The sequence below is a fragment of the Cryptosporidium parvum genome, chromosome 1 (genome assembly GCF_000165345.1).
Source record: "Cryptosporidium parvum Iowa II chromosome 1, whole genome shotgun sequence".
NCBI classification, from domain to species: domain Eukaryota; phylum Apicomplexa; class Conoidasida; order Eucoccidiorida; family Cryptosporidiidae; genus Cryptosporidium; species Cryptosporidium parvum.
In genome coordinates this window covers 727,645-745,202 of record NC_006980.1, presented here as the reverse complement: position 1 = coordinate 745,202, position 17,558 = coordinate 727,645, and the positions used below count along the sequence as shown (strand labels likewise).

General features: G+C 24.5%; 10 protein-coding genes across 10 annotated transcripts; 5 read left to right on the top strand and 5 right to left on the bottom strand.

Moving 5' to 3' along the window:
• Positions 1–26: 26 nt before the first annotated feature.
• Positions 27–545, bottom strand: cgd1_3350 (hypothetical protein; the record flags this gene model as incomplete). Its single annotated transcript, XM_628149.1, has 1 exon — positions 27–545. One exon carries the CDS (start codon positions 543–545, stop codon positions 27–29), a length of 519 nt encoding a protein of 172 aa, XP_628149.1.
• A 1,721-nt stretch (positions 546–2,266) lies between these two features.
• cgd1_3340 (conserved hypothetical protein) lies at positions 2,267–3,208 on the bottom strand (the record flags this gene model as incomplete). The annotated part of the gene is made up of 1 exon (XM_628148.1): positions 2,267–3,208. A coding segment is annotated over one exon (942 nt), but the record flags the coding sequence as incomplete, so codon positions are not given.
• Positions 3,209–3,382: 174 nt separating this feature from the next.
• Positions 3,383–3,949, bottom strand: cgd1_3330 (hypothetical protein; the record flags this gene model as incomplete). The annotated part of the gene is made up of 1 exon (XM_628147.1): positions 3,383–3,949. The coding sequence occupies one exon, from the start codon at positions 3,947–3,949 to the stop codon at positions 3,383–3,385; it is 567 nt and encodes a 188-aa protein (XP_628147.1).
• A 947-nt stretch (positions 3,950–4,896) lies between these two features.
• cgd1_3320 (ring domain protein) lies at positions 4,897–5,751 on the top strand (the record flags this gene model as incomplete). The annotated part of the gene is made up of 1 exon (XM_628146.1): positions 4,897–5,751. One exon carries the CDS (start codon positions 4,897–4,899, stop codon positions 5,749–5,751), a length of 855 nt encoding a protein of 284 aa, XP_628146.1.
• Positions 5,752–6,421: 670 nt separating this feature from the next.
• Positions 6,422–7,105, bottom strand: cgd1_3310 (cyclin domain protein, possible cyclin H; the record flags this gene model as incomplete). Its single annotated transcript, XM_628145.1, has 1 exon — positions 6,422–7,105. The coding sequence occupies one exon, from the start codon at positions 7,103–7,105 to the stop codon at positions 6,422–6,424; it is 684 nt and encodes a 227-aa protein (XP_628145.1).
• Positions 7,106–7,681: 576 nt separating this feature from the next.
• Positions 7,682–8,572, top strand: cgd1_3300 (ring domain protein; the record flags this gene model as incomplete). The annotated part of the gene is made up of 1 exon (XM_628144.1): positions 7,682–8,572. One exon carries the CDS (start codon positions 7,682–7,684, stop codon positions 8,570–8,572), a length of 891 nt encoding a protein of 296 aa, XP_628144.1.
• Positions 8,573–10,083: 1,511 nt separating this feature from the next.
• cgd1_3290 (carboxylesterase, putative) lies at positions 10,084–12,273 on the top strand (the record flags this gene model as incomplete). Its single annotated transcript, XM_001388143.1, has 1 exon — positions 10,084–12,273. The coding sequence occupies one exon, from the start codon at positions 10,084–10,086 to the stop codon at positions 12,271–12,273; it is 2,190 nt and encodes a 729-aa protein (XP_001388180.1).
• Positions 12,274–12,584: 311 nt separating this feature from the next.
• On the bottom strand, positions 12,585–13,523 carry cgd1_3280 (hypothetical protein; the record flags this gene model as incomplete). The annotated part of the gene is made up of 1 exon (XM_628143.1): positions 12,585–13,523. The coding sequence occupies one exon, from the start codon at positions 13,521–13,523 to the stop codon at positions 12,585–12,587; it is 939 nt and encodes a 312-aa protein (XP_628143.1).
• Positions 13,524–14,293: 770 nt separating this feature from the next.
• On the top strand, positions 14,294–16,108 carry cgd1_3270 (hypothetical protein; the record flags this gene model as incomplete). Its single annotated transcript, XM_001388142.1, has 1 exon — positions 14,294–16,108. The coding sequence occupies one exon, from the start codon at positions 14,294–14,296 to the stop codon at positions 16,106–16,108; it is 1,815 nt and encodes a 604-aa protein (XP_001388179.1).
• A 402-nt stretch (positions 16,109–16,510) lies between these two features.
• On the top strand, positions 16,511–17,548 carry cgd1_3260 (hypothetical protein; the record flags this gene model as incomplete). The annotated part of the gene is made up of 1 exon (XM_628142.1): positions 16,511–17,548. One exon carries the CDS (start codon positions 16,511–16,513, stop codon positions 17,546–17,548), a length of 1,038 nt encoding a protein of 345 aa, XP_628142.1.
• Between the last annotated feature and the right edge of the window lie 10 nt (positions 17,549–17,558).

Sequence of the window (17,558 nt, the reverse complement as noted above, 5' to 3'; positions counted from 1 at the left end):
TAGTAACGTAATGTTAATTTTAATATTTAATTTAAATCTGATGATATTCTTTTTATTAGGTTAATTATTTTCATATTTCCAAACTTTATATTATTCTTGGAAAATTGATAGGCCTCTTTTTTGGTTAATAAAAGTAAATTTTTCATCTCTTTTCTTAATATTCTCAATTCTTTCCTTTCTTCTTCTTGAATTAATTCTAATTGCGTTGAGTACATTTCTTTTAATTTTGAAATTCTACTTTGTAAATTTTTTTTACCTTTTTCATATTCTGAATTTATCTTATTAAATTGTACTTCAATATCTTTAATTTGTTCTAAAGATTCTTCTATTCTTCTTTCTTCTTGTTTATATTCATTATTAATTTGTTCTAAAGCTTTTTTCTCTGACTTTTTAGCTATTTGATGAAATTTTACCAAGTATTGTTTTAATTCATGCTGTATTTCATCTGAAGCTTTTCTATATTTTTCAAATTCTTCCCTTCTCTGTTTTCTCTCAACTTTTTTTAATAGTCCAACCAAATTCTCGATGTTTTCATTATCATTCATTGTATTAAATTAATTAATTAATTATTTACTTGTTCAATTTTAATATTAATTTTATTTTGCATGTTCCAATTTATTATTTTTTAATAATTCAATCTATATCATTCCTAAAATTTAATTTAATTCTTGCATTAATTTGTCCACATAAAGTTATTTTCAATAATGCATGTAAATACCGGTACAAAAGTTGACCACATGCAAAAATAATAATAATAATAATTTAGTCAAACACGTAATTGTTTTAATTATTTTATTTTTTTAAATAAGTGATGGAAAAAAAAATAATTATAATATTTAAATAGGAATTAATAATAGCTAAAAGAATAATCTAAACAAAATCAGTATTGTTAGAATTCGATTCATTTTTTGTGTCATTTCCAATTGAAAGGCTTTCAAGTTTAATAATGTTTCCATATTCAGATTGTACCTTTTTTAATTCAGCAATAGCAGATGAAATTAATTGATGTTTTGGGTCTTCCGTTTCTAAATTAGAGTTATTTTCTGATGAATTACTTAATTTAGAATAATTTTCATCAAAATTCTCTTTCAAATGTTTATGAAGGTCAGAATATCCTAAAGAAAGTCGTTTTAACACATCACGATAAACTAGTAAGGTTTCATGTAGGCATTTTTCTTGTTGTTGAATATCATGAAAGTTTTTGCCATCATTCTAAATATTATTAAAATAAATTCATTAAAATAATAATTGCATTATGTTTAGCAATATAACATTTAATCATTATATTACCAAATTGGTAGAAATTAACTTACCTTCATCTTTTCTATGTTTTCTTTGAATTCTTCTTCTTCTTTCTTATACATTTCTAAATCTTTCATCATTCTTTTTAATGAAGATGTTTTTATTTGTAATTGTTTAACTACATCAGGCTTTGACATTTTTAACCTTAATACTTTAATCAATTTTACAATTCCTTTCTTTTGTATTTATTTTTTTTTTTTGAGAATTTTAAGTTTTTTGGGGTTAAATTTTTTTTTTTTTTTTTTTTTTTACCGGTAATGTAATATATCTATATATATTTTTTAAATATTTTTATGGCAAAAAATAATATTAGTTTCTAGTAAACTATAATCTTCAATAATTCAGGGAAAAAAAGAAAAAATTGAATCAGAGATAGTGATTTTTAACAAGACCATTTAGTAAAGAAAAAAACATAGATATGCACGAAATTAATTCAAAACAATAATTTCAAACATATCTGGAATCTTGAAAAGTCCAATAAAAAAAGAATATAAATGGTAACAATATAAAATGATAAGAAAACGAATTACTTATAGTTGTTACTAACCAATTTCATATTCAAAATTTTAATGATTTATAATCACTAAATTACTTTTAATTAACGATGTACGATATTCTTTTTGTAACTTTATGTTCCGAATTTGTTATCATTGGTGAAAATAAACCACAACAAATTTACACAAACTAATATGGCACTTCCTTTATTATTTATTGTGCCCGCCCCACATTATTGAGTAATTTGCATGTGGTGCATGCACAACAGTTGCCGCCTAAATATTGAAGTTACCATTTAATGGAGAATAAAGAAATATTGAGGTGAATAAATGAATGTTAATTGAACTTTCTTCTTCTACAGCAAAAAAGAAGAAATGGGTGAGTGACTGAATTAGTTATAATATATTACTGAGAGTGGTATCAATGGTGTAGAAGAAAAGGAAAAGAGTAACCTTTTATTCAAGAAAAACTAGTCTAAATTGATTTGAATATTGCAGAATTTCTGAATAGCTTCCGAAAATCCGTCATCATCATTAGATGAAACTATATGCTGGGCGGCACCTTTGGCCATATTACAAGCATTAGCAACAGCAACAGAAATTCCTGAGAGTTTAAGCAACTCAACATCATTTTCGGCATCTCCAATAGCTAGACAATTTTCAGGATGTATATTAAGTGTTTTGAGTAAATGTTCTGCAGCATTTCCCTTTGAACAATCTATATGTAATATCTCCAGTATTAGAGGATGAGAAAAGAGGACTCTTGCTGGTTTATCTTTAAGAAAAGCATGTACAATATCTTTAATTTCTTCAAGTTTTTCCCTAGATTCACCAATAATAAACTTTAAAGATTGATTCTTATTTTTTTTAATGACATCAACAACACTTTCAACTTTTACTGAAAACTCTCTACTTAGACCTTCAACATATCTTAAATGACTACCTCTAACATTGTGTACAAATTCATTCAGTAAATAAACGCTATATGCAACTCCTCTATGTGTTTCACCTTTAAGTTTGGCTTCTTCATAACCTTCATCTTCAGGTTGCCATTCAATTTTTATTGAATCTAATAAGTTACAGAGTTCTATCATACATTCATCAGAAATAGTCCAAGTTTTCATAATATCATCAATTCCATTTGGACCAATCAAAACTGCTCCATTAAAAAATATTCCTGGGAATCCATGATGTTTGGCAATATCCATAATATCTTCTGTGAACATTCTTAGAAAACCCACTTTGGAGCGTCCTGTTGCTGGTACTAACAAAATATGAGAGTCCATTAGGGCTGAAATAGTTTTTGCATTTTTTAATGAAAGTTGATTCTCATTATTTGCTAGTGTACCATCTACATCTGTAAACACACATAAAATATTAGATTCCATAATTATCTGCTTGTAAAGCACTTCCTATATTTATTGTAATGAAAGGAAAAAAAGGATTGAATATAGTATTTATTTTGTTTCAAATTTTGATTTTTTTTTGAAAAATAATTTATCTCGTTTAATTATGTATTTACATTGGCACAGTTTATTATTTCTTTTATCCTTTTTCAGTCAATCTTTATTAATTTATAAATATATCTAGTTACCACTTTCCCCGCCGGCGCCACTGGCGGGAGTGCATGCCAAATTATTAAATTTCTTTTTAGCTTCGAATGCAGAATTTAATAATTGTATTCTGACTTTTGCAAAATCTAAAATAGGTTTTAAAGTGGTTTGATTTCTGAGTGAATCCATTTTAGAGTTTACTGAGCTTTGTAATTTATAGTTATAAATTGCATTAGTTTGATGGTCAACATTTTCATATAGTAGTAATGTTTCTTGATTAAGATTTAATTCTACTGGAACGACAGCATAACCTAGAGTAGGTTTAAAATGTATATCTGGGTTAAAAACTTTCCAAAAATATTCAATTTCAAAAGGATCCTTGTCTAATTGAGAAGCTATTAAATTCCAATCAGTGCTTCTGCATGTAATTACTGATTCATCCCCTTGTTGTTCCATTACTTTTTCTAATAATAAACATATATCTGTAAGAGTAAATGTGATTAGTCTTTTTTTATCTAAAATGATATGTTGTTGTCTTTCTGCTTCAATTTTAGTTTCCGATGTGGGAAATATTTGTTCGGATTCTTCAAAATTACTCATGGATGTAATATGTATATATATCAAAAATAAATCTGGTATTAGATAAACTAATCTACTGTATATTCTGCATGAATTTGTAATATAAGCGTTCAGTTAGTATATATTAAAGTAGCTTTAAAAGAAAGAAAAAAGGAATAATTATGAATTTTTACAATATTACACACTTTAAAATTTACCGATACCGGTATATATTAAATTACTATTTTTGTTTTTAAATGAAAGAATTTATAAATCAATTTGGTAAGAAATCGGCTGAGGGGCAATCGTAGTAGTAACAATGGAAATTGAAATTTGTTAAATTATAATGCTTCAACAAATTAGCAGATTTTTAACGGTACCTTGTAATAATTATTCATTATTAATACAATATTTCTGTATAAACAAAGATTATTTCTAATTTTATATTCGGTACTCATTTTTTCTTCTAATTATTTATCGATAAATTTCCGAATATATTTCTTATTATTTAGCTAGTATTTTTAATGAATTAAAGTTACCATTACATATTTTTAATTATAAAAAGAATATTTAAAAAATTCTCGGTTTTAGAGTTCAAATATATTCCATTATTAATTCTATTAATTAGTTGGAAATATAAATAATAAATATTGTGGGATAAATGCTAATTGCGCGCCAAAAAAATGATATAAATTTTAAAAATATTGTAAAATAATAATTGATAATAAATAGCTTTTAACTAATTGAGGATCATATTATTGAATATTAGGATTGCACTATCTCCATACAAAATTTCTCAAAATAACTTATTATGGCATAAGAGGATTATACTTTAGAAGCACTTGAAGTGTCGAACAGTGAATTTCCTTTTTTTTTATTCTTTTAATTTATTTCCTATATAAGGAAATAAAGTATTAAAATAATAATAATATTTATATTAATACTAATAATAATAGTAAAAAATATATACTTAATTACTACTGACAATAATGAACTTTTCAAGAAATAGAAAAGGAGTAAAAGATGATTCAAAATATATATATGAACCTGGAGATCTTGAGACAAAAGTAACAGAGAATGGGTTAGATGTATCATTTAAAAGAAAGGTTGTTTCAGATTTATTAATATGTCCAATATGTGAAGGATTTTTTAGAGGAGCAACAACTATAAGAGAATGTTTGCATACATTTTGTAAAGCTTGTATAATTGAACATATTGAATCAAAAGGTGCAGAATGCCCAAAATGTGGACAAAATATTGGTATATATCCTTTGCAAGGATTAGTATTTGACAGAACAATACAGAATATTACAGATAAGATTTTTCCAGAATTTAAGGATAAAGAAAGAAAGTTATATACTGAATTTTTAGAAAAATACGGAGATGAGGCTGATATACATGATGAAAAAGATCTAATGAGTCTCACAAAACCTATAACTTCACAATTATTGAATAAAATTAAGCTTAAACCAATAGATTCAACGGCAAATTTTTATAATGAAATTCTTTTACCCGAATTAGAAAAAAATAAAACAGTTGATTCAAATAATCAAACAACTACAGTTTTGGAAAATTTATCAATGAAAATTAAATTAGAATCAATAAATTCAGAATTTTTTCAATTGGAAAAACCTTACCTTATAGTTCCACCTCAAATCACTATTTTTCATTTACAAAATTATATTATGCATAAATCCAACGAGAAATTTGAAAAGATTCCTTCTATTTTTTTAAAAGGGGGACAAATTCTTCCTAGAAATCATTCACTTGAATTTGTATGCAGATCTAGAAGAATTCCTCTGGATAATTTACTTATTTTGGAGTTTGGGATCCAAAATTACTAATCTTTTTTTCTTTCCCAATTTCCCGCGCTACCCCCTTTTTATTTAAAAAGTAATTCAAGAAATAATATTAAATTAATTACGTGTAAATTACGTGTAAAAAATTTTGACAAAAAAAACTGGGTTAGCATGCAAAAACTAATCTGCATGCGATTAAAGTTAGTTGAGTGCATGAATTAATAAAGCATATATATATATATATATATATATATATATATATATATGTACACATATTTTATTATATATCTATATTTATATTTAAATGTATTAATCAATTATATTTAGGAACTCTTCTTTCTTCTCTTCATTTCCTTATTCCTTCTTCTTTGTAATTTACCTAGTTTATCAAGAATTCGCGTAGTTTCAATTTCTTCATGTTCATAGCCTCTTTCTCTTGCAATTCTATCATTTTCTAAAGTTTGCATAACAAAATCTCGAACTGAATGTATAATTGTTAAACTAGAATGACTTGTTTCAGCATTTAATTGAAAACTATTAGCTTGGTGAATTTCTTTAAGAACTTTCTTTAAAAATTCCCCAGAATGAGGTAAATTAAGTTCTCTAGCACTAATATCAAAAAGTGCAATTGAAATTTGTGAAGGAGTATATATTAGAAAACACCTAAATATTTAAAATAGTTAATTTTCATTAATTAAAAATTTTAAAAAAAAACTTACAATGTATGTAAAATCATTAATACGTATGTTTCTGCTTTTAATATAACTTTTGATAATAAACTTATTAATTGATTTTTCTTATTTTCAGTTTTCTTATGATCATTATTATCCAAATTCTCATCAACTACCAAAATATCTATATAATACTTTTTATATAAAAGTCTTAAACCTTCTAATGTATTTCTTGGATTTAATATATATAAATGAAATTTTAATGTATTACACACAGTTAATTCATGTCTAAAAACTTCTTGTATATTCAAACCTGGGACATCTCCAAAAAGTTTCTCTAATGTAAAATGAAGTCCAAATTCTTCTAATTTTAATGCTAATGATATACTTGTAAATATTATAATTCTAGGATCATAATCCATTACACTTTGATTAGTAAAAAATCTATGATATAATATTGATGCATTATATTTTGAAACAAATGGAAGCTGTTTATGATTACAAAATTCTATCAATTGTCTACCATAATAAGAAATTAAAGTTTCTTCATCTTTTGATGTTAATAACAACTCATTAATCTCAAAATTCTCACTCGAAATTTGTCTAAAAATATCCTTCCAATTTTCTTTTGCTTTCTCATTAATGTAATTTTTTTTTGTTTTTAATAAATCTAAAGATCCAAAAACCCATTCTTTCAAATGATGTGATTCAGATGGATACACACTCATAATATTATTACTAGTATTTAATACCGTCTTTATATTTTTCTATTCATTACATATTTTAATATTAATATAATTTTTCATATTTCCCGCCAAATGTTTATATATAAATGTCAAATAAAGAAATTATATGGGGAAATAAAAGAAAAAAAATAAAATAATAATAATAATAAATTTCAACTTTTTGTTTATTTATTATTTTTCTATAGAAAATAATTCTTTAAAGGAAAAAAGGTGGAGAATATTAGGAATAGTAATTACAACTAATTTAATTTGAAGTTTTGATCTTCTGATAGAGAGGTAATTAAATAGATAGAAATAAAGTGAGAAAGAAAGAATAAGAATAAGAAAATTAAAATTGTTTAACTTAAGGAATGAAATTGGATATTGAATTTAAAACAATAATAGATTTTAAATTAATTATTTTGGAATTTAATTAATCATTCATATTGCTATTAAATAATAATAATAACATTAATTCATTTTAAATTATTTAGCTATTTATAAAGAAGCTGATATTATTAATTATCAGAAAAAATATATATAATTAAAAATATTATAAAAAAAATATGCAAAATTAAGATGAATGAAGATATTTGGAAAGATGGTCAAAAACAATATTCTTGCCCATTATGTATGACAAGTACATATTATAAGAATGATATCAAAATGTACTATGGTGATCCATGTGGACATAAATTTTGTTCAGAATGTTCAACAAAAGCAAATAATAATAAAAAATCAACAAGTATATTAAGAGGAAGTAATCAAATATGTCCAGTATGTCATGGTTTTGTTAAATATATTGCAGATTTTGAATATGGCGAGACAGATTTTTTAAAATTTGAAAGTCAAGCAAGAAAACAGGTATATACAATATTAAATGAAACAAGAAAAGATTTTAAAGATACTCCTTGTTATGATAATTATCTTGAGAAACGTGAAGATTTAATATATAAATTAATTTATGGAAATGATACAGAAAAGAAATCAACACAAGATTTCTTAAATCAATATTCAAAAGAAAATCAAGTTGCTATATTAGATAGAAAAACTAGAGAAGAAACTCTTTTAAGAAATGATATTCTTGAAATTGTACAAAAAGAAGGTACTTTTTATGAGCAACTTAATCAACTTTCTCAAAATACCACAATTGATCATCTTCAAATTGTACACCCACTTCAAAATGAATATCCTGAATTCTTTCAAAATTTTAATAAAAATTCTAACAATCAAAACAATTCTAATAATCAAAATATTGCTCTTGGTAGTAACATTCCTAATCCTATCGACAAGAATATTACATGCAAGGAATATCTACATCAAAATGCTAAGAAATCAAATGTTTCAACATATTCATCCATTGAATCTAAACAACGTGCAGGAGGATTTACTGAAAATATTGTATGGAGTTTGTGTAAAAATGAGCTCTTTTTTGGGTTTTATGCTTGTCATCATGATTCTAATCCGTAATAATAATAATAATAATTGTAACCTTATCTACTTTTATTTCATTTAATTATATTAAATTAGCCTAATTTGACATTGTTTTCTACTATTCCTTTTTTTCTCTATTTTTTTCATTATTTTCTATTATTTCCCACATTTTTTCTTTTAAATCCTTTCCCACAGAAACCTTGAATGCTTTTTTTTCCGAAACTTTAGGCGGCCAAATATTTGCCGCCCAGTCAAAATTCATTTATTTTCATTAGATCCCCGGTTAGGGTATCATTTGTGGGGGCGGGATAGCGGGAATGTGTTTTATTTAACTTATATTAATATTTATTATAATTAATAAATATATTTAAATATATTACAATCTTAAGTTAAATATTAATGTCATTTTAAACCTGTTTATAAAATAAAGAAAAAAAAAATCTATTCTAGTATTTAATTTAAACTCTGAAGAATTTCATTGTAACTATATATATCTAATTTAGACGAAATAATAGTAATAATATATATCATCATTGAAATCCCTTCTTCTAATCATTTTGTCGAATTTAATATATTTACTCTCTCATAAAACCCATTACTAAATAACTAGTCTTTAATTACAATATGAAAAAAAAAAAGAAAAAAAAATTATAAGAAATAGAAATACATTCCATTTCCACTCTCATTCAATTTACATCAAATCTCTCACCTATTCATTCAATTTCTTTTACAAATTTTACTACACTTTTTCATTCATTACCCATATCTTCTTCCCCCCACCGCGCTTCTAGCAATTACGTGTCAAAATTCCTTCTTGATATTTAATTTGCTCGATCCGCACGTCTTGTCTCGGTCAAATTTATATAAGAAAGTAAAATATAAATACTATGATAAATAAAGGTGAAAAGAAAAAATTTGAAAGGTGTTTGATTTTCAGGTAATAGTCAAAAAAGGCAATTGAAGAGTGAAGTTAATAATTTGTGGAAAATCAAGTTAACAGGAAATTTTATTAATAGCCTTTCTAAATTTATATATTACTTCACAAAATAATATAATCATATTAACAAATCGTAAGGATTTGCTTAATAAAAAGTAATAATTTGGCAATATTTACTTTTATTTATTATTATTTTTTTCAATTTTCAATTTGCACATATATGGAAGTATTAGTACAATAGTTCACATTTAAGTAATATAAGAAATATTATCAATTTTACAGATTAAAATAATTAATGGTTAAATTGTGAAAATAAATACATTTTTTTTTCTTTGTTTGATTCAGAATTAGAAAAGTGAATATATCTAATACACATTTATATATATTTATCTATTTATTTATTGATAATTTATATATATAAATTATATATTTATTAAATAGTAAACATATATAAAGTTTTTTTTTAAAAAAAAAAAAAAAAAGGAAGAAATTAACTAAAAAAGAAAAAAAGATATAAATATATGTACGGGGTATTAACACACATATTTATTTCTTTATTTATTCGATAAATTTTTAAAGATTTTTTTTTTAAGTGGAAAAAAATTCAAATATGTTAAGCTTAGAAATTCAAAGAAAAATCCCAAGAATATATGTGATTTTTATCATTTTTATAATTTTTTTTTCTAATGTTGAATGCCTTTTAAAAAAAGCAAATCAAACAGTAAAATTTAAAAAAGGTGATACTAATGGAGGTTATGGATTAAATTTTACTCCATCTAATTATCAAAATGTTATTGTATGGTTACATGGATTATGTAGCTCAGCAGTAGAATGGGAAAGATTTTTAATACTTGTTAATAAAAAAGATTTCTTACCAAATACAAAATGGATAATACCAACTTCTAAATATAGAAAAATCACTGCTATCTATGGAAATGAATGTCCTGCATGGTTTAATATTACATCATTTTCACCAACAGAAAATATTGAAGATATTAATGGAATTTTAGAAAGTGTAAAAAGAATACGTAATATTATTAAATCTGAAATTGATTTAGGAATTGATCAAAGTAGAATATTTTTAATAGGTTTTTCTCAAGGTTCTGCTATGGCATTAATTACTTCAATGATTATGAGAGATATTACAATAGGAGGTGTAATAGGAGTATCTGGTTGGATTCCAATGATTAGTCATTTATCATTAGGAAAAGATTCTCCTTTAAATAATGAAATTTTTGATTTCAATGTTAGTGATGAAAAAAAACAAAATACTCGAGTATATATATTTCATGGAAGTAAAGATAAATTAATTCCATTTCATATATTTTTACAAACTTCAATATTTATGAGTACTGAACTTGAAATACAAAATATTAATCAAAGAATGTATTATAATATTGGACATACAATTACAGCAATGCAAGGAATACATATAATGTATGAAATTTCAAAAATGATTGATTCTGAAAATATACATGAAGAATTAACAGCTGTTCAACTTAGTACTTTATCAAATAGTTCATATTCTATGATATTAAAAGTAACTGATCCAATGGATTGTAATTATACATATTATAAATTTATGCCTTGTAATCCAAATCAACAAGGAAAACTTTTATGTAATAATATTAATTGTAATTGTACAGATATGTTATATTTTTATGATAAATCCAAATTTTTTGAAAATTTAAATCATCGAGATTTTGGTCAGAATAAATATCCATATGCAATTATTCAAGCAATTCCTTCTGAGAATAATAAGAAGAAACGTAATAATAATAATAATAGTAATAATAAAGAAGATGAAAGTCAAGATTTTGAATTAACAAATATTAAAATAAATGAAAAAGATAATGAAAATGTTTCAACTTTATTATCGAATATTAATGTAAATGGAAATGAAAGTATTAAGGATAATTTTGTTTCTGGAAATGATATAAATCAAGCAATAATGAATGATGATAATGATAATGATGATGATAATAGTAATAATAACGATAATAGTGATTTAAAAGATCAAATATCAAAGAATAGTCATAATTCATTAAGAAGAAGAAATACAAGTTTAAATAATATAAGTCAAAGATATTTGATGAGTATAAATAATGAAAAAAATGATAATTCATCAGATTCTTCAAGTATTGTTGATTATCATGATAAATTATATATTTCTTTAAGAGGAAATGGCAGTGAAGATATTGAAAATGATAATGATGAATATGTGGATAAACAAGAACGAGATCAAGAGGATCAAGTAAAACATATGGATGAGAATGAAGATAAGCAAAAAGAAGAGAAGAAGCAGAAACAAGAAAAGAATGTAAGAGAGGAGGAGGGAAAGGGAAGGGAAGAGGAGGAGGGAAAGGGAAAGGGAAAGGAAGAGGGAAAGGAAGAGGGAAAGGGAGAAGAAGGAGAGCAAGAAGGAGAAGAAGGAGAAGAAGGAGAAGAGAAAGGAGAGCGAGGAGCAGGTGGTAAGGAAGAGGAGCAACAAGAAATGAATATTACATCAACATTGGCATCACCTGTTGATCAAATTATTAGTGATGAATTGAATACTTCAAATAAGATATTTTCTACAAAGATAAGTCATTATAGTAAAACTCCATTAAAAGTAAAACATTATATTGTATCAGATAAAGACAATAGTAAAGAAGGAGAAGATACTAATATGGGGGAAAATGGAAATGGCATTTTTAATATTGGAAAATATATTGATTCTTTATATAATCAATCAAGAGATAGTATAAATGCTAATAATACAATTATATCAAATATATATGAATCAGAAGTTGGGAATTAAGAAATGTGGGAGGTGAATATTGAGGAAAGTAGAGGGGAGTTGTAGGTATAGAATGCGAAGAGGATGGGAGAAGGGAGGAGGAAATGAAAAAGGAGGGAGGAAAGAAGAAGGGAGGAAAGGAGAAGGAGAGAGGAAGGGAGGAAGGAAGGAAGGGAGAAGGAGAGAGGAAGGGAGAAGGAGAGAGGAAGGGAGAAGGAGAGAGGAAGGGAGGAAGGAAGGGAGAAGGATAAAAGGAAAACTAAGGAGAAAGAAAAGAAGCTATTATTGTGACTGAATATACTACTGGCAACCCAGTTAAATGTATACCAATACTATTGGCTGTTAACAAGATCAGAGTCATTGTATTCATATTCATAGTTGGCGTTATTATCATTGAAGTTATCATTATTAGAGTTATCGTCATTGGTGTCATCATTATTGCCGTCCTCATCATCCAGATTTAGATATTTGGCTAAATCACAAATAAGATTTGAGGCTCTTTCTCTTCTTTCTTGATCAGACAAATGCTTAATATCGCAGGTCATTTTTCTCATAATGGATAACAAGAATTCAAAATTATCTAAATAATTATCAAGATCTTGTTCTTGATATTGTGAAATATCATGATGTTTATTGTTTTCAAGATTTGGAACAGCTATTTGTTGTTTATACATATTTTTCCAATGTGTACAATATAATGCTTGGGTGACTCTTTTTGTCCCTTCAATAAAGGAGAATAATAAGTCATCTTGTTTTATTATATCATTAGTATCCAATACTAATATGATAAATTCATAATTAAACTGATTACAATTAATAATCATTTTTTCTCTAAGGCTGTCATTTTCTTTAATAATTTCTTCATAATTATTATATATTATACAACAAATTCTAGTTATTTCATGATTTGATGGATGATATCTTTTATCCAGTAATGATAAAAGATGATAATTTTGGTTCAAATCTATTTTAGAAAATATTAATAGAATAGCTTCTGGATTAGGTATTAAAATAGGAGTATGAGTTATTATTTCATGTTTAGTATATAAATTTTTGTTTTTATAATCTAAAGCTAAATATTCATTTATGGTCCAAAATTGGACTTGTATTTCTGTTGTATAATATTTGGTATTAATTTTTACTTTTTCTGGTAATTTTGCTTCTTCTGGTAATGTTGTTTCTTCCTTATTTTCGTATTTTCCTTGTAAATGGTTTATCAAACTTGATAAAAATTTTTTTTGTTTGTTATATTCACCAATAACATATAGCATTTCTAATTACAAATATTAATTAATTATTATATTGATAACAATAACTTTTTTTTCTCTCTCTCTCTTTCTCTTTTTATATCAATATAGCTTTATATATTTCATATTTTTTATTCACACAATTTTAAATTCTTCATTTATATATTAATTATTATTAAATAACGTGGGAAATTTTTTTTTTTTGACATTTTTTAATTTTCTAGTTGGCGCCAAAACAGGTACCGGAATTAATAATTGAAAAATATGTGAGTTTGGGCGCCAACAGTAGAGAATATTAATTAATAGTCAAAATTAACAATAAGAAGTCGAATTTAGGAGATAAAAAATTTAGAAAAAAAAAAAAAAATATATATATATATATATATATATATTTAAAAAAAGAAATTATAAAAATAAAGAAAAAGGAAGATTTGACTGTATAATTTGGATTGGAAGAAATTACATAATCGATTTCTTTTTCTTTTTTTTTTTTTTTAAAATCTTCCTTTTTTCCTTCTTTTTTTATCTTACAAAATATAATTTGGTAATTATAAAATTATTTAAGAACAAGGAATAAGGGAAAAAATACACTAAATTTAAGTTAATTACTTTTAAATACATATTTACACGCATGCGTATTTATATATGGAATTATTATTTAAAAGTTGAATAAACTATAGTTATTTAAAATCAAAAGATTTCTACAATTAATTTGATTATATATTAATATTAAATATTAATATTATTTAGAAGAAAAAGAAGAATTAATTATTAAAAAAAAAAAAAATTATAAAATGTATCATGTACAATATACTTTAGGAGGTCAACCAATATATGACTTTTCAAGGGGTAAATCACTACCAGAATATCTTGAAGATGCTAAAAAACAAAAAAAATCCATAAAACATGAATCAGAATTCAAAAATCGTGTAGAAATCTTACAAAATTTTGATTTCAGTGTTGCATCAAGTAGAATTCGAGTAAGCCCTGATAAACAATTTGTAGCAGGTACCGGTACTTATCCACCAGAATTAAGAATGTTTGATACAAAAGAATTATCAATGAAATTTATGAGAAGATTTGATTTTGAAGTACATGATTTTATATTTTTATCAGAAGATTATAAAAAATTAGCTTTTTTAATGACTGATCGTGTAATAGAATTTCATTCACAAGGAGGACGTCATTGTAGAATAAGGGTACCAAAACAAGGAAGAAGTATGGAATATTTATCAAGTGCTGCAGAATTATTCATTTTTGGTTCTACAAATGAAGTTTATAGATTAGATTTAGAGTCTGGTATGTTTTTAGCTCCACTTGAAACTAATCTTGAATATATTAATACAGGAAAGATATCATCTACTCTTCCATTAATTTTATTAGGAGGAGAAAGAGGTAAAATTGAATTATGGGATTTAAGAGATAAATCTATGGCAGCTTCTTTAAAGATAGATAGTATTAGTAATAATAATAATAATAATAATAATAATAATAATAATGATATTAATCAATTATTATCTACAGAAGATTCTTCTAAATTTGATTGGTTTAATACTGTTTTTAATTCAGGATATGAATCAATTACTACTTCAACATTTTCTAAAGATGGACTTAGATTTACTTTAGGACTTTCAACTGGTAATATTGTTATATATGATGTTAGATCAAGTAAACCATTACAAGTAAAGTCACATAGAAATGATCTTCCTATTATGGATTTACATTATACTTATTGTCATGATTTTGGAAAAGATGTATTAGTTACAGCTGATAGACAAAATATTAAAATTTGGGATGAATTATGTGAAAATATTACTAATATAACTAATAATAATAATAATAATAGAAATAACGGATTAATGGCTACAATTAATTCTGATTTCCCAATTTCATCTATTTGTACTTATCCAGATTCTGGACTTATTATGGCAACAGGAGATCAATCTAGAATTGGAATGTATTATGCACCTATGCTTGGAATTGCTCCAAGTTGGTGTTCATTCTTAGATTCTATTACTGAAGAACTTGAAGAAGAACATCTTAAAAAAGATTATTCATTAAAATCATCTAGAATTTATGATGAATATCAATTTGTTACTCAAGAACAACTTAAAGAATGGGGAGTTGAACATCTTATTGGATCTTCATTCCTTAAAGCATATTTACATGGTTATCTTATGAATAGTAAATTATTTAATGATCTTAGAGATATTATTAATCCATTTGATTATGATAAATATCGTAAAGATCTTATTAAGAAAAAGTTACAAGAAAAATCATCCATGAGAATGAAGATACCTATTAACAATAATAAACAAACTATTATTAATAATAAAAATGTATCCAAATATAATCAAGAATTTGCTGAAAAACTTGGAAAACAAGCAAGAGGTGAAGTTGAATCTTCTGATAATGATGATGATAATGATGATGATATTCATAATTCTACAAAAAATAAAAATTCAAAATCATCTATTAAAATACGTAAATCTAAACAAAAGCTTAAAAAAGGTCAACAAGAACGTGCTCAATCACTTCTTTCTGATGATCGTTTCTCTAAACTATTTAGTGATGCTGATTTCATTATTGATGACAATGAAGTTGCTTAATACAAAAGAATAAGAGAAGGAAGAAAAAAATAATTTTCTTAATAAATATCTTTTATCTTCATTTTCTATTGTCTAATTGTATTTATATTATTATTATTCCTAATTTTATTTTACTATTAAGCCATATAATTTCATTTCAAACCTTTTCTTTTTTATTCATTTTCTTTATTTTTCTCTTATCTTTTTAAATAAAATAATTATTAATTTTAAAAATAAGAATTATTATTTTTTTTTTTATTCCATCTTTAATTGCATGCAAAACATATTTATACCGGTACCTTTTAAATAATTATTAAACTTAAAGGCGGGCTCATTTTGCCGCCAAGTCATATTTTTATTTTTTATATATATAAATATAATTCACAATTTAAGAGAAAAAAGCAACTATTTTCTTTTTAATTTATGGAAACAAACATACATTTTGATAAAGTTTGTCATGAAGGAAGCGAAATTGTAGGAGATTTAGAACAGAATACTATGGAGGAATCTTTGAATGGAAATAAATATACAGAAGAAAGGAATTTCTATGATAATAATAGTGATAAACATGATCAAAATTCAAGCTTAAATAATCATTTTAAACAAACATATGAAGGAAACTCTGAAGTTATAATTGGAAATCACTCAATTGGAATGGAAATTAGAACTCAAAATGAAAAACAAGATAATATTGAAATTGAAAAGAAAGAAAATAATTATTATACTAACAATAATATAATTAATGTACAACAACAACAACAGTTAAATTCAAAAAAAAAAGCAAGTGAGTGGAGAAATGAACTTCTTTCGTTTCCACATATATTTAATCAAGTATTTCTATCTTTAAATAGATTTAATGATTATATTGATCAAAGATGGTCTTTATTAAATGAAAGTCATAATAAATTATATAATTTATTGCTAGAATTATCAAAAACTTATGCTAGTATTAATAATTCGGTACCACATAATATCGATAATATATTTTTTATTGAAAAAAGTATACATAATAAATATGTATCTTTAAAATCTAAAATAATTAATCATCATCAATTAAATTATTTTAGAGTTACTAATATATATATACCAGGTACCGAATTAAATTCTGAAAATATTGCTCGTGAAAATGAATTCAAGATGAGATTATATGAAGAACTATATAATAAATTTCAAACATGTAAAAATGATATTGAAATCACTTTTGAGAGAAAATCTGAAATGGTAACACAACTTGATTCAAGAGTTAATAAGATTGTATCATCAATAGAAAAATTTATTAATAATAACCAATACTTATTAGAATCTCATACTAAACCATTATATAATATAGATAGTAGTGAGATCTGTGAAATTGGTATTGTTAAAAGAAAAACAGGTGTTAGAGGAAGACCTCCAGGTTCAGGTAATAGAGGAAGACCACCAGGATCTACTAAAAAAGCGAAAAAAGACCCTCAGATGTGACTTTGTTTTT